Here is a 13,533-nt window from a genome sequence, read left to right on the forward strand (position 1 = left end):
AAAAAAAAAAAAAAAAAGAAATGAAGAATTAAAGATGTATTTCAGTGGTAGAGCACCTTTCTAGCATGTACAAGGGTCTAAGTTCAATGTTTAACACCAATGGATGGATGGATGGATGGATGGATGGATGGATGGATGGATGGATGGATGGATAAGCAAGCTCCTTAAGAATGGCATTTCAGTGCTGGAGAGATGGCTCAGCAGTTAAAAGCACTGACTGCTCTGCCACAGGTACTGAGTTCAATTCCCAGCAGCCACCATCTGTAATGGAATCTGATGGCCTCTTCAGATGTGTCAGCGACAGTGTACTCAGATAAATAAAATAATAAATAATTCTTTTAAAAAGAATGGTATTTTAGTTATAGTTCCTATTGCTATGAGAAAATACATAACCAAAAGCAGCTTAAGGAACTTCCTTAAAGGTTCACAGCTCAGTGTATCACTGAGAAAGGGAAAAAGACTGGAACTCAAATGGGACAGGAACCTCAAGGCAGAAACTGATGAAGAGGGCCTGAAGGACTACTGCCTCAAGCTTTCCTCTCACAGCCTGCTCAATCTGCTTTCTTATAGCACCCAGGACCAACAGCCCTGAGTCGACATCACCCACAGTCATCAATGAAGAAAATGTACTCCAGGCATGCCTAGTAGAGGCACTTCTCAACTGAGGTGCCCTCTTCCAAAATAGCTCTAACTTTGAACTGTCCTAAACTAACCAGCACAAGTGAGTGCAGGTAGTGTGGTAAGACATCACTGCTTCTGTGCTCCTCTTTACCATTGCTCCCTAGGAAGGAACAAAGCCAAGAGAACCAAAGTCCAGCTATTCCCATCCCTCTTACATTTGACTCATGAGCAGTCATTTCCACCACTCTCCGGCTAGCAGAACTCTAGTATGTCCATCTCTGAGTGATAGTGACTTGCAGCAGGCCACCCAATCAGAAGCCATGACAATCAATGAGGTGGCATCATCCTAGAGTGTTGCTGGGACAGAGCCTTATAAGACCAAGTCCCAGCTGCAATGACCACTGCTCTCTCTTTCCTGCCCAGCAGGCAACTACCTCTCAAGCACAAGGCAACAAGCTTGATGCCCATAAGGCTGACAGAAGTGGTGGCTGGGAGTCTCTGGGTCAAGTTCCTGAGCTGCTGAAACATACAGCCTTGTTAGGGCAAATTAAACCAATTAGTCAGGTATCGTGTTACTTTCCCACTGACCTCTGCTTCTTCCTCACACACTTCCAATAATGAAAAATTAAGATGGGATGGATAGTGGCATGTACCAGAAAGCTTTGAACTAAAAAAAAAAAACAAAAACAAAAACAAAGAAACAAAAAACCAAACTATGTATGTTTAAAATTTTTTTTTAAGTTTTAAAAAATTAGAATATATAAAGAAAGTCAAGAAAACAGCAACTACATTTCCAATTGAATAACCAAAATCCTGTAGTCCCAGCAGACAACATAGCACATGGTATGCAGAGAAGACAATCTGCAGGGTGAAGGCTTTCTCCTCTTAGTTCACTGAAATGCAGCCAGGGGCATTACCACAAGCAGCACACTGTGCATGCCACTGCAGCCAGTCACAGCTGTGAGAAGAGGTAGCAGAACCCACCTTGTCACTCTTGGACTGCCCGCTGTCCCGGCCCATGACGAGGTAGTTGGTTTTCTTGCTCACATTTCCTGTTACTTTCCCCCCGTAACGTTCAATTAGAGACTTGGCCTCCTCTCGTTCAATGGACTCCAGCACTCCTGTGATCACAAACGTCAGGCCTTCCAAGCAATTCTCAGCTCCCTACAAAACCAAAATGTTCAAGCAGAGAAGAAATTATATGGTAGCTTTCCAAAGAAATATTTGGCAGCCAAGCTGCAACAAGCTGACTTTTCTCACCCAACATCATAAATAACCCCAGCATGAATCCTGGCTAGGAAATTACAACAGAGCCTCAGTGACTCCTGGTGTAAATCCTGATGAACTCCTTACATAGCTAACATTTAACAGATACCAAAAGAACAAAAAGAAACATACTGTTAGCAAACGTTAAAATTACCCGCTTGTGTTATTCTCCATGTTCCATATTTAAACCAGCGATTAGCTCCCATACCTTGAAGTAAACAATCAAATGTAATCTGCCCACTGTAACGCCTGCTGCTGCTAAAGGCCAGCTTTGGTTCTGGAAAGCTTAGCAAGTATGAGCTCTCCCCACTCCCTGAGAGTAAAGCTGAGAAACTGCTAGAAACATAAAGGTAGGAAGATGTCATTTACCCTGCCTGGAAAGATAACAGCTAATCTAAGAGCTGACCAGGCTTCTCTCTTCCTAAGTCTGAACTGCAACTCTCCATAGGTACGATTTTTTAAGTTTTTATAATAAGTCAGCTAAATCATACAGCCAAGCAAGCTGGATTCTATAAGGAGAACAGTATGTGCCCTGCTCCTTCGTACTCTGAACAATTGAGATTGGTAAGGAGGAAAGTCTTGAAAAGAAGCTAAAGGAAACTTGGCACAGGCCCCAGCATCGGCCTGATCAGTCCTCCATATAGAAGAAAGGAAGGAAATACTTACTATTCACTCCCGGGGAGCTACAGCATGTCTCAGTCTCTCCGTTTCCAGGAGTGAAATGAACTAGTAAACCTTCTCAACAACAGACACCAAATCATCCTGGAAACTCCACATGTAGAAGCTCCTGCATTCCTAAGCCCAACCTACTGTCTCTCCTGAGTGTTCTACCTCCCCCGTCCATCTCCTCCTCCTCCTCCTCCTCCTCCTCCTCCTCCTTTTATCGTCAGAAAATGGCAGGCCTCCCATGGACATCACCCAAACATGCCATTATCAAGTTGTAGTTAGACAATATTATAATAACATATAATATAATTAATATTAGCTTTATATTAAGGCTGGACCAGGCAACCCAGTATGAGAAAAAAGGTCCCAAAATCTGGCAGAAGAGTCAGAGACAACCCCACTCCCTCCAGTCACTGCATTAGCTGTCTCTCTGTTCTACTCACACTGCTCTTGTTGAGGTCAGTAAGGGCCACTAATCGATTTACTATATACAATGATGGTCCTGAGTCTTCTCTGTTGGAACTTCCATGACATGACAGACCATACCTCTCATTCATCCTAAGAATATTCTTTCTTGCCTCTCTTCTTTCTCTGTGCTTGCATGAGCGGGCACCCTTCCTTTCTCTTCCCCCACCTCCCCTCTCCCTGTGGTGACTCCCCTGGCCTCAATCCTTGGGACCAATGAACTTGAAGCTTCCCAATAAACCTGCCTTTAATATAATCTTAAAAAAAAAAAAAAAAAAACCTCAAGAATCCCCTTTCTTGCCTGTGCCTCTCTGGCACCACCATCAGACTCTCTCCCCTCTGTGCCTGCTACTCATCGGGGCCCACTTTGGTTCTCACCCTCCATCTCATAAAGAAGCTGAGATAGGTAAGGCCCTCCTCCTAGTAACACACTAATACTGCCAAGGTTCACATGCAATCAATCCCACACAGCCACTTGTCTACTGAGCATCCCCATATAGATGCTCACATATCTCAATCACAACTCAGCCAACATCCAAAATGCTGTGCCTTGATTTACCTAGATGTGTGTGTCATCACCAGACCATTTCTGGTACCCATTCAGCTACACTTCTCATTTCCAATTATCACAAAGTCCTATATGATTTTCCTGTTTCATTAAAAAGCATGTCACTTGGGGCTGGAGTGATACCTCAGTGATTAAGAGGACTGGCCACTCTTCTAGAGGGCCTCAACTGGATTCCCAGCACCACATGGACAGCACACATCTGGGTAAATCAAGGCACAGCATTTCAGTTCTAGGGGGATCAATGTTCCCTCTGGCTTCTGTAGGCATTGCAAGCACATGGTACACATTCATGCAGGCAAAACTCCCATATGGATGAAATAAAAATAAATAAATCTATCGTGTGCACGCTCACATACTCTTCGGGGCTTAGAATATGGCTCTATGGTTAAGTGCTCTTCCAGAGAACCTGGGTTTAATTCCCAACACCCACATAGTGGCTCTCAACTGTCAACAACTCTAGTTCCAGGAGCTCCAACCCCCTCTACTAGCCTCAGATTGCACCAAGCATAAACTTGGTGCACAGACATACATGTAGACAAAACACTCTCTTGAAATAAGTCAATTCTTTTTTAAAAGATTATTGCAGAGGACCCAAGTTCAACATCTACACTCACACAGTGGCTCATAACCATCTGAAAATCCAGTTCCAGGGAACAGTATCACTGAGGGTACCAGGTATGCATGTAATACGAACGAACGAACGAACGAACACGCACGCATACCGTATATGTTTCTCTACTATATTCCCTAAGAGCACCTTGGACTTTCCTCTTGCAGCACATTACAAAATTACTATCAAATATGAAAGCACTTAATGTGCTGTTCCTTAAGCTCGGAGTACCACAAAGAACACTGGACTTCTCACCAGTGCATGAAAAAGCACATCTCTTATCAAACTACATGTCGTCTAAAGGAAAATGTCTAAGTGTGCATACCATGAGTCACAATGTGCGTGCAAGTGTCTAATTCATAAAACAGCGGCTGACTCTTGTGTTAACCCTGGCCCATTAGCCCATGCTGACGCAGCAGTGAGTGCGCCCAGAACCACAGGCAGAGTCCTCCCAGAGAGCACACTCTTCCTGACCCTTACCTTGGGTATTTCTTTGGAGCCCAGAGCTTTGGGACCTTCTCGATTTAAGTAGCTTCGATAAGCTTGATAATTAGTGCGCTTCTTTTCAGAATCTTCTGGGCTTACAGACTTTGGGCAGAAGGAAAAAAAGCCATGTAAAATTATGATGTACCTCAAAAAAATTACAGATAACTTTATTTATATATGTTACAGATATATCCATTTCAAGGTTTCTGATCCAGAGATATTGGGTGTGTCTAGGACATGTGTATTAGAGAACTTCAACACTGTGCCATTTTTTCCAATTCTTATTTTATATTGCTTTAACTTATAGGTAAGTCCAAATCTCCTGAGGTAGACAAAATATTATTTTGTATAAATAAGTGACATAGCCAATTGTAAGATATTTAAGCTGGTTATGAGTTAAATAAACTATTACAGCTGATCCTAGAATCCAAGCCTCATGCTGCTGCTGCTGCTGCTGCTGCTGCTGTTTAGACAAGAACCCAGACTTGGCTTGCCTGAAACTCACTATGTAGACCAGGCTGGCCTTGAACTCAAGAGATCTACCTATGTCTGTCTCCTGAGTGCTATGATTAATGGCATATACCATCGTATCTGGCCCCAATCCTACTTAACAATGGCTCTCACCCATTCAAAGGTCCACTCAAATTATAGGCTTATCAAATTATAGCTGTCTACATCATGTACCCTGGAAAGCCATATTTTTAATAAGATTCAAAACACAGTCCCATAAACCCACTGGGAATGTTCTTCATTTGTAACAGTACTTCTCTATTGTAAAAGTCTGAAATTAAAAACAATTTTGAACCATCTACATGTCTGCCTGCTCCTTGTTTGCTCTGCAACAAGGCCTGTCTCGCTATGATGCAGAAGCTGGCCTTGAGCTACCAACCGTCCTTCCTCCGCTTCCCAAGGGCTGAGGTGACAGGTACGCACCACACCTGGCTACAACGGAAGCGGAGTCAGTTACTATGACTAAGATGAACTGAATTTACTAAACTCTGATACCCTCCACAAACTATTTAAATACAAGTTCTGCATTATTTCTAGTCTAACTATGAAAAACACCATAAAAATAACAGTATCACTTTTTAAACTTTTGTTTCCTCCTTCCCTCAAAATATTCCCCCTCTGTAAACTTTCCCATGTACTTAGTGTGCCTGAAGAAAAAACTCCACCAGATAAATATTTAGTGAAGAAAAATCTGAGCTTCAAGCACGTTTATGAGAATTTCCTGAAAACAAAAGCATTTCAAAATCTTCACCACTTCAGTTATGTGCACGTACACACACACACACACACACACACACACACACACACACACACACACACACACACGAGTGATAAGAAGTTAAAACAGACACAGGCCTTTAATACTAAATGCCTAACAGGCATGGTGGAACAGTGGTTTCCAACTGAAAGTGCTTCCCAACTGAAGGTTCAAAAAGACCATTACCTTCTTAAATATATCTGCAAACAAAGAAAATTCAGTGTGTGTTTGTGTGTGTGGAGGTCAGAGAACAATCGTAGGAGCCAGTTCTCTCCTTCCACCATGTAGGGCCTAGAGATAAAACTCAGGTACAGCACCCTTGCCCACTGGGCCACCTCACTGGTACCTTTGTTCACACACATCAAGAAATAACCCGGCCAGGATCCCTTATCTGCTCAGCACTAGCAGTGAAATCTAAAGCTGGCTGCAGGCTGTCTCAGTGCCCACGCTGCTACTCTGTCTTCAGAGAGCTCATGCCTAGTCTGCCATTGATACTAAGTGCCTAAGAGGCATGAAGGACTGCTGGTTTCTCCTTGGAAATCTAAAGTGCTTCAAAACTGGAGGTTCAAAAGCACCATTATCTTCTTAAATATATCTAAAAACAAAGAAAATTCCCTCTGTGGTTCTGAGGACCACAGGTAGGTAATCTTGGAAAAGCTACTTAAAATCTTTCAGCCTGTCTCTTCATCTTTACAACAAATAATAAAAGTAAATGTCTCAAAGGTTATTGTGAAGATTATGGAATATAATTTATGAATATGAGCATAGTTTCTCATAAACAATAGCAATACATACTGGCTCATTTCCTGTATTAATAATGAATATTCTTTAAGAGATTTAAATGAGATGTCTTCTGGGGATCAAACAAGGAGTCAAGTATATTAGGCAAGCACCCAACCACTGAGCTGCACCCCCAGCTTCAAATTATGTTTTTACAACACCGGCACGTGATGAACAGTCCAACTGGAACCGCCACGTATTCCTAGATTACACGTTTCATACAGTCCCTACCTCTCTCTTAGCTGGAGAACCTTTCGTTTTCTTAGGAGTAGTTTTCTCTCCTCTGGACTCAGTGGCACTTTCTTTTCTTCTTGCAGGCAGCAGCTCTGTTTCTTTGTAAGAACTTTCTTCTTTCGCTTTCATGAGAGCCAGTTTGGAACTGGCCTTGGGGGAGCAGGCAGCGTCCTTCTGGTGAGCTGGTCTGCAGGGCTGCTTCGTGTCTTCTGAGCCCCTGCCCTTGCCATGCTTGGCAGGACTGTAGGTCTTTCTTCCATTTGAGAAACGCTCTGCTTTTACAAAGGGAAACCAGGATTGTTACTTGGGGAGTGTGACAGCCAGCAATAACATGCTCTTCACCTTTCTGGGGTTTTTGTTGTTGTTGTTGTTGTTTGTTTGTTTTTCGAGACAGGGTTTCTCTGTATAGCCCTGGCTGTCCTGGAACTCACTCTGTAGACCAGGCTGGCCTCGAACTCAGAAATCCACCTGCCTCTGCCTCCCAAGTGCTGGGATTAAAGGTGTGTGCCACCACTGCCCAGCTGCTCTTCATCTTTCATCAGCATGATTTTTAGTACCACATTCTTTCAAAACATTTACTGCTTTAGCTTACATAGCATACTTATTTTTTAAATTTATATATTCACATATTTCTTTGCAACCAGTTCAAATTGAAAACTGCCATTATAAATACAAACTATACATCTGATATATTATTGTAAACAACACTGAAAGATATGGATGTAGTCCAATAGTACAGTACATGCCCACCAATGCACAAAGCCTGAGATCAACCCCAAGAGGTATGAAAAGACAGAAGATTTCCTTCCACCAATATGCTATAAAATGTATAGAGACAAAACTTACTGACTGGAATATGTTGCACAGAATTCTGTAAAGCAGTGAGAAACCCCAAATCCTGAGTCATCAAGGCTAAAAAGTACTACATAAGCATATTTACTTCTTAATTAGATCTTCTATTAGTCCCCCACATCTGCAGGCTCCACCCATAGGTCAGCCAGCCATGAACAGAAAATACTGTGTATATACAAACCATGTACATTTATCCTGATCACTATTCTCTAAACAATCAGCACAATAAATATTTACATATCATTATATTGTATGAAAGTAATCTAATAATGGTTTAAAGTATACTGGAAGCCAAGCTGTCTATAAATTATATGTAAATTCTACCCCTTTGCACAAAGACCTTAAGTGTCCACAGACATGAGGACCTACATGGGTCATGAAACTAATGTTTCACAGATAATGAGAGGGCATCTAGGCCACAGGTCTATATTCCAACAACTACGAAGGCAGTGGCAGAAAGATTGCAGCTTTAAGTGTAAAGTACAGAATGACTTAAGGCCAGTCTGGGTAACTCAAAAGAATCCTATCTCAAAATAAAAAGTAAAAGGAGAGCTGAGAATATAGCTCAGAAACAGATCACTTAGGTAGTATGTACAAGGCCCTACATTTAATCCCTGGTGTAGCAAAGTAAACAGAAAAGGGTAAGAAAAGACAAGGGGTGACTATCAGTAGATGGTACAATTTCAGGACCACTGCAGAACAGACCATCCAAGATAATCTGAAGAGCTTCAGATGGTCTGGACAATCCAGAGGCCAACTCTGTGATAAGCCTCTAAAATGAAAAGCTCAAGACATTTGCTTCTTCGTCTTCACACGATAAAATCCATATACTGAAAGATGCTCAGATATTAACAAAGTGTGTCCTAATTCTCTTTACATAACACTAAATGCAAAAGGGCATTCTCCTCTAGTATCGAGCTTTCCAAGTGCAGGTAGGTAATCCTTGACTTAGGGACTGTTCAACTTAAAAGTTTTCAACTTTATCTTAGAGGTGAAGGTAGAGGTAATGGGACGAAGGGTTTGCAAATGGGAGACCAGGTAGGGGGACAACTTTTGAAATGTAAATAAAATAACCAATAAAAAAAAGTTTTCGACTTTATAATAGTGCAAAAGAAACATACAATCAGCAGAGAAATGGGTAATTTTGAGGTCTGATTTTACAGGAATGTGACGGTAAATCAGCCTGCCATCTCTGTGGGCTCAGCGCCCTCTTGAGATGTCAGGCACCAGCAGTGAGATTCTCCACAGTATCTATGCTGCTGACACTCAAAAGGCTGGGTACGCACCTGCACTTCTCACTATGACTCGATCTGACTGCTGACAAAGGCTTGGAGCCTAAGTACATCATCTTTATCTAAATGGAGCACAGTGAAACAATTCTCTGAAAGGTCCACGGAACAGTTAGTGAAAAGGATGGTTAAGCCAAGCTAGCAAGTATTCTCTCCTACAAGCCAAGCCAGTGCTCTACACTCCTCGCCATCATTACCTTTCGCTGGGCTTTTCTGTTTTGCTGCTTTGCTTAAATCAGCTTGGACAGGTGAAAATGACTCTCCCTCTTCAGAATCCTTTCGGGCCTAAAACAAGTTTAAAAAGTGTTAAAAAAGTATTAAGTAATAAGAAAATTATTACTATAAAATGTGCTGTTAAAACGAATTAAAATTTTAAATGTAAGGGTCACCTTCCAAACCAGCAAGATACCACAATAAACTGCCATCCATTTATCCACAAAAACTACCACAGCAAAGGAAATGTTTTATTACTTCATTTTACTGATAAGGAAACAGATAAAACATTATAGCAATAACTCAATAAAACACCTCATTCCACCCCAGTCTCCTAACCCGGAAATGGAAGTCTTATTAGAGTTTCTTTTATCTCAAACTCCCAAACTACTAACAAATAAACAAAGCAGAAAAAAATGATAACAAATTAAAGCCCAGTAGAAAAAATAAGAGAGAAGCCAAGAGTATCAGCGGATATCCTGATCTCAGCACTGGCAGCTGAAGGCTGAGCCAGGAGGATTCCCAAGTTTAAAACCCAGCCAGGCCACCTAAAACTTTGCCTCAAAAGACAAGCATAAGAGAGCACTTTCTTTTTTTTTTTTTTTTTTTTTTTTGGTTTTTCGAGACAGGGTTTCTCTGTATAGCCCTGGCTGTCCTGGAGCTCACTCTGTAGACCAGGCTGGCCTCGAACTCAGAAATCCACCTGCCTCTGCCTCCCAAGTGCTGGGATTAAAGGCATGCGCCACCACGCCCGGCTAGAGAGCACTTTCTCAAGAGAAAATACAAGTGCTCCATGGAGACTCTGCTTCCTGAAAAGAGCATTTTAGTTATTAAATCTGTATTCTGGAGGAGCTGACATTCATTATTCTGAAATAATACATAAAAGTACCTTTTGCGGGCTGGAGAGATGGCTCAGCGGTTAAGAGCATGGATTACTCTTTCAGAGGTCCTGAGTTCAATTCCCAGCAACCACATAGTGGCTCACAACCATCTGTAATGGGATCTGATGCCCTCTTCTGGAGTGTCTGAAGACAGCTACAGTGTACTCATATAACTAAAATAAGTAAATCTTTTTTTAAAATCCCTTTTGATAAGAAATAAAAGTAGAACCCACTGTGTTTTGCAGGATAAGTTCTGCTTTATTTCTTGAAGCCTTTCAGAAAGAATAACATTGCAAATGGATCTTTATACATACACACACATACACACACACACACTATAAATTAAAACAATGTAGCTAGTAGGAAGACTCAATGGATAAAGTCATCCCACACATTGCGCCTGCACGGGGATCTGAGTTCTGATCCCCAGCACCCATGGGAAAGCCAAGCATGGCAGTGCATTCCTGTAACTGCAGTGCTGGGAAGGACACACAGGAGGATCCTGGAGGCTCACTCCCTGGCCAGCCAACTTAGAAGAAATGGGAAGCTCCAAGGTCAACTGAGGTGGAAGACAAGACCTGACATCTACCTCTGGCCTGCATGTGTACACACATGTACACATATGTACACATACACACACACACACACCCCATAATGCTACCTTTTTGGTCTTGGGTTCGTCATCCAACAAGGCCAGTGTTCTTGCAAACTCTTCATCTTCATGCAACTGCCTCTCCAGCTGCAAAAAGCATAACACGGTAAGATGCTTTCAGCTTTTTGTACCTAAAAGTTTTTAAATGTGTGGTTCATCTGTTTAGAAAAAAACAGAAAAACTTCCTAAAAATAACAATGACATCTTCCCACTAAACATTAACAGTCAAGTATCACAAGCCTGCCTTGCTAAACCAACTTGTATTACAGACTATACACTTCTAGATCACCATAATAAAGTTAGCATATTTCAAATTTGTTTATTACATTTTTATTTATTTATTGTGTATGTGGGTATGCATGCCATGGCACAAATGAAGCCAGAAGACAACTTATAAGAGTTGGTTTTCTCCTTTTGAGCCCCAGGGATTGAACTCCAGCCCTCAGGCACCTCTCACCTGCTGAGCCATCTTACTGGCCAATGGAGTTGCATAGTCTCACGTGCTATTTCTTTATAAAATCTGAGGTCACATTTTCTCTTAGTGTTCTTAGTATAACAGATCTCTTAATTATATATTTTGTGGTTTGTTTATTTGTTCTAAGGAAAAACCTCATGTGTATATTTGCATCTATATGTAGGTATGTACACTTGAGTGCACAGACCAGCTGACGGCCCCTGGAACTAGAGTTACAAATAGCCACCTGACAAAGGTGCTAGCAAACAAACTCTGGTGCTCTACAAAGTCATTACTAGCTCTGAGTCATCTCTCCAGCCTAGCCCACCCGTTTTTTGTTTGTTTGTTTGTTTTTAAAGATGGGGTCCTACTACACAGTTCTGGCTGCCTTGGAAGTCAGATGTAGACCAGGTTGGCCTCAAACTCACTGAGATCTGCCTGCCTCTGCCTCTAAAGTGCTGAGATTAAAGGTGTGTACCACTACACCTGGCTTATCCTCCTCCCAGCCACTGTTGTGGAAGGCATTGTCTCATTATGTAGTCCTGGATGGTCTGGAACCTTCTGTGTACACCAGGCTTTGAACTCACGAAGATCCACCTGCCTCTGGCTCTTCCTCCTGAGTAATGGAATTAAAAGTGTGTCCAATACACTCAGCTTACTTTATGTATTTGAAGCTCTAGCATTATCTCTGAAATGAATCTCAACCTAAGGGGCTGAAAATATGGCTCAGCAGTTAAGAGTACACACTGCTCTACAAGAGAGCCCAGGTTAGGCTCCAGGACAGATGCTGGGAAGCTCACAACTATAATCCAGTTCCAAGAGCTTGATGTCTCTGACCCCAACAAGCACTCAATGCACATACCCACAAAACACACACACACGTACAGATAACTAAAAATAATAAATCTGTTTAAAAATCTTATTCTCTAAGAAAAATAATTGCTGGGCAGTGGTGGCACACGCCTTTAATCCCAGCACTTGGGAGGCAGAGACAAGTGGATTTCTGAGCTCGAGGCCAGCCTGGTCTACAAAGTGAGTTCCAGGACAGCCAGGGCTACACAGAGAAACCATGTCTCGAAAAACAAAAAACAAAAAACAAAAAAAAAAAAAAAGAAAGAAAGAAAAGAAAAATAATCACCCATGAGACATATAAACAATAAATCTAAGAAATTTAAATTTTTTATCTAATATAGGGAGATGGCTGAGCAGTTAAGAGCTCTGGATATTCTCCAAAGGACCCTACTTAGATTCCCAGCACCTACAAGGCAGCTCACAACTGTAACTCCAGTTCCAAAGAATTCTACTTTCTCTTCCAGGCTCCACAGCACCAGGCACACACTTGGTACAAACATGTATGTAGACAAAACACCTATATGCATAAAATAATTTTTAAAAATTTACAGAAAAGTATTCTCTTTGTGTACAAATACCATCACCATTTTTACTATCATGATTCCATCAACACAGAGACATAAGCACCTATCATTGCCAAATGAATCTGCTTTCAGCAGAACAAAGCTGAAGGTGAGACAATGAGATACACTTCTCATTTTAAACTCACAGCATGTTCCTTGTAAATGTAACTGCCCAACCTAGTATCCAAAAAAGTCCAACAGTATTCAAACAGGAAAAGTCTGCAAAGAAAGCTGAAAGCTGGGACACACTAGATGAGAACTCAGGAAACACGTTCATCCTGCTAATAAATGAAATAGCCACACTGGATAAGCAGATCACTGGAAGAGGCCATATGCTTAGCACATGCAAGCCCCTCCATTTCATCCCCGTGTATAAGCCCATGCTAAGTAGGGCTACAAGGAAGCAGACAGGGCACCATTACATGCTTCCTTTAATAGTATTTCTTCTCTACAAATGAACTATGCACCTAATTGCTAAAGTCAACATGAACATCTTAATCACTGAAAGAACTACGAACTCTACCAGCAGTCTCCATGGTTCTAAATTCAACACCACTTTTCCACACCATACTATGTATTATATTTGTGGTAACAAAGATCCTAGGTGTTTTAAAAGGAACTGATATACTTCCATTAGAAAATGCCAGGAAGTGGTAGTGCATGCCTTTGATCCCAGCACCCAGGACAGAGCAGGTGGATCTCTGTGAGTTCAAGGCTGGCCTGGAAACCCTGTCTCAAGGGAGGGGGAGGAGGGAGAACAGGAGGAAGGAAGGGGACAGGAGGGGAGGGGAGGGGATAGAAGAAGAGGGGAGGG

General features: G+C 41.8%; 1 protein-coding gene across 7 annotated transcripts in view; it reads right to left on the reverse strand.

Annotated features, from left to right (window-relative positions):
- The window catches only part of Rfc1 (replication factor C subunit 1), a 66,823-nt gene that overhangs the window by 21,479 nt on the left and 31,811 nt on the right, over window positions 1-13,533 (reverse strand). For 6 of the 7 annotated variants that reach the window (XM_031342411.1, XM_031342415.1, XM_031342413.1 and 3 more), the window contains 5 exons: window positions 10,860-10,937; window positions 9,302-9,389; window positions 6,961-7,238; window positions 4,677-4,784; window positions 1,606-1,785 (listed from right to left, as the gene is read on the reverse strand). In XM_031342411.1, the coding sequence (XP_031198271.1) occupies window positions 1,606-1,785; window positions 4,677-4,784; window positions 6,961-7,238; window positions 9,302-9,389; window positions 10,860-10,937 (732 nt within the window). The remainder of the gene's footprint in view (window positions 1-1,605; window positions 1,786-4,676; window positions 4,785-6,960; window positions 7,239-9,301; window positions 9,390-10,859; window positions 10,938-13,533) is intronic. The other variant, XM_031342414.1, reaches the window with a different exon arrangement.

Source organism: Mastomys coucha, unplaced genomic scaffold (assembly GCF_008632895.1).
Source record: "Mastomys coucha isolate ucsf_1 unplaced genomic scaffold, UCSF_Mcou_1 pScaffold22, whole genome shotgun sequence".
NCBI classification, from domain to species: domain Eukaryota; kingdom Metazoa; phylum Chordata; class Mammalia; order Rodentia; family Muridae; genus Mastomys; species Mastomys coucha.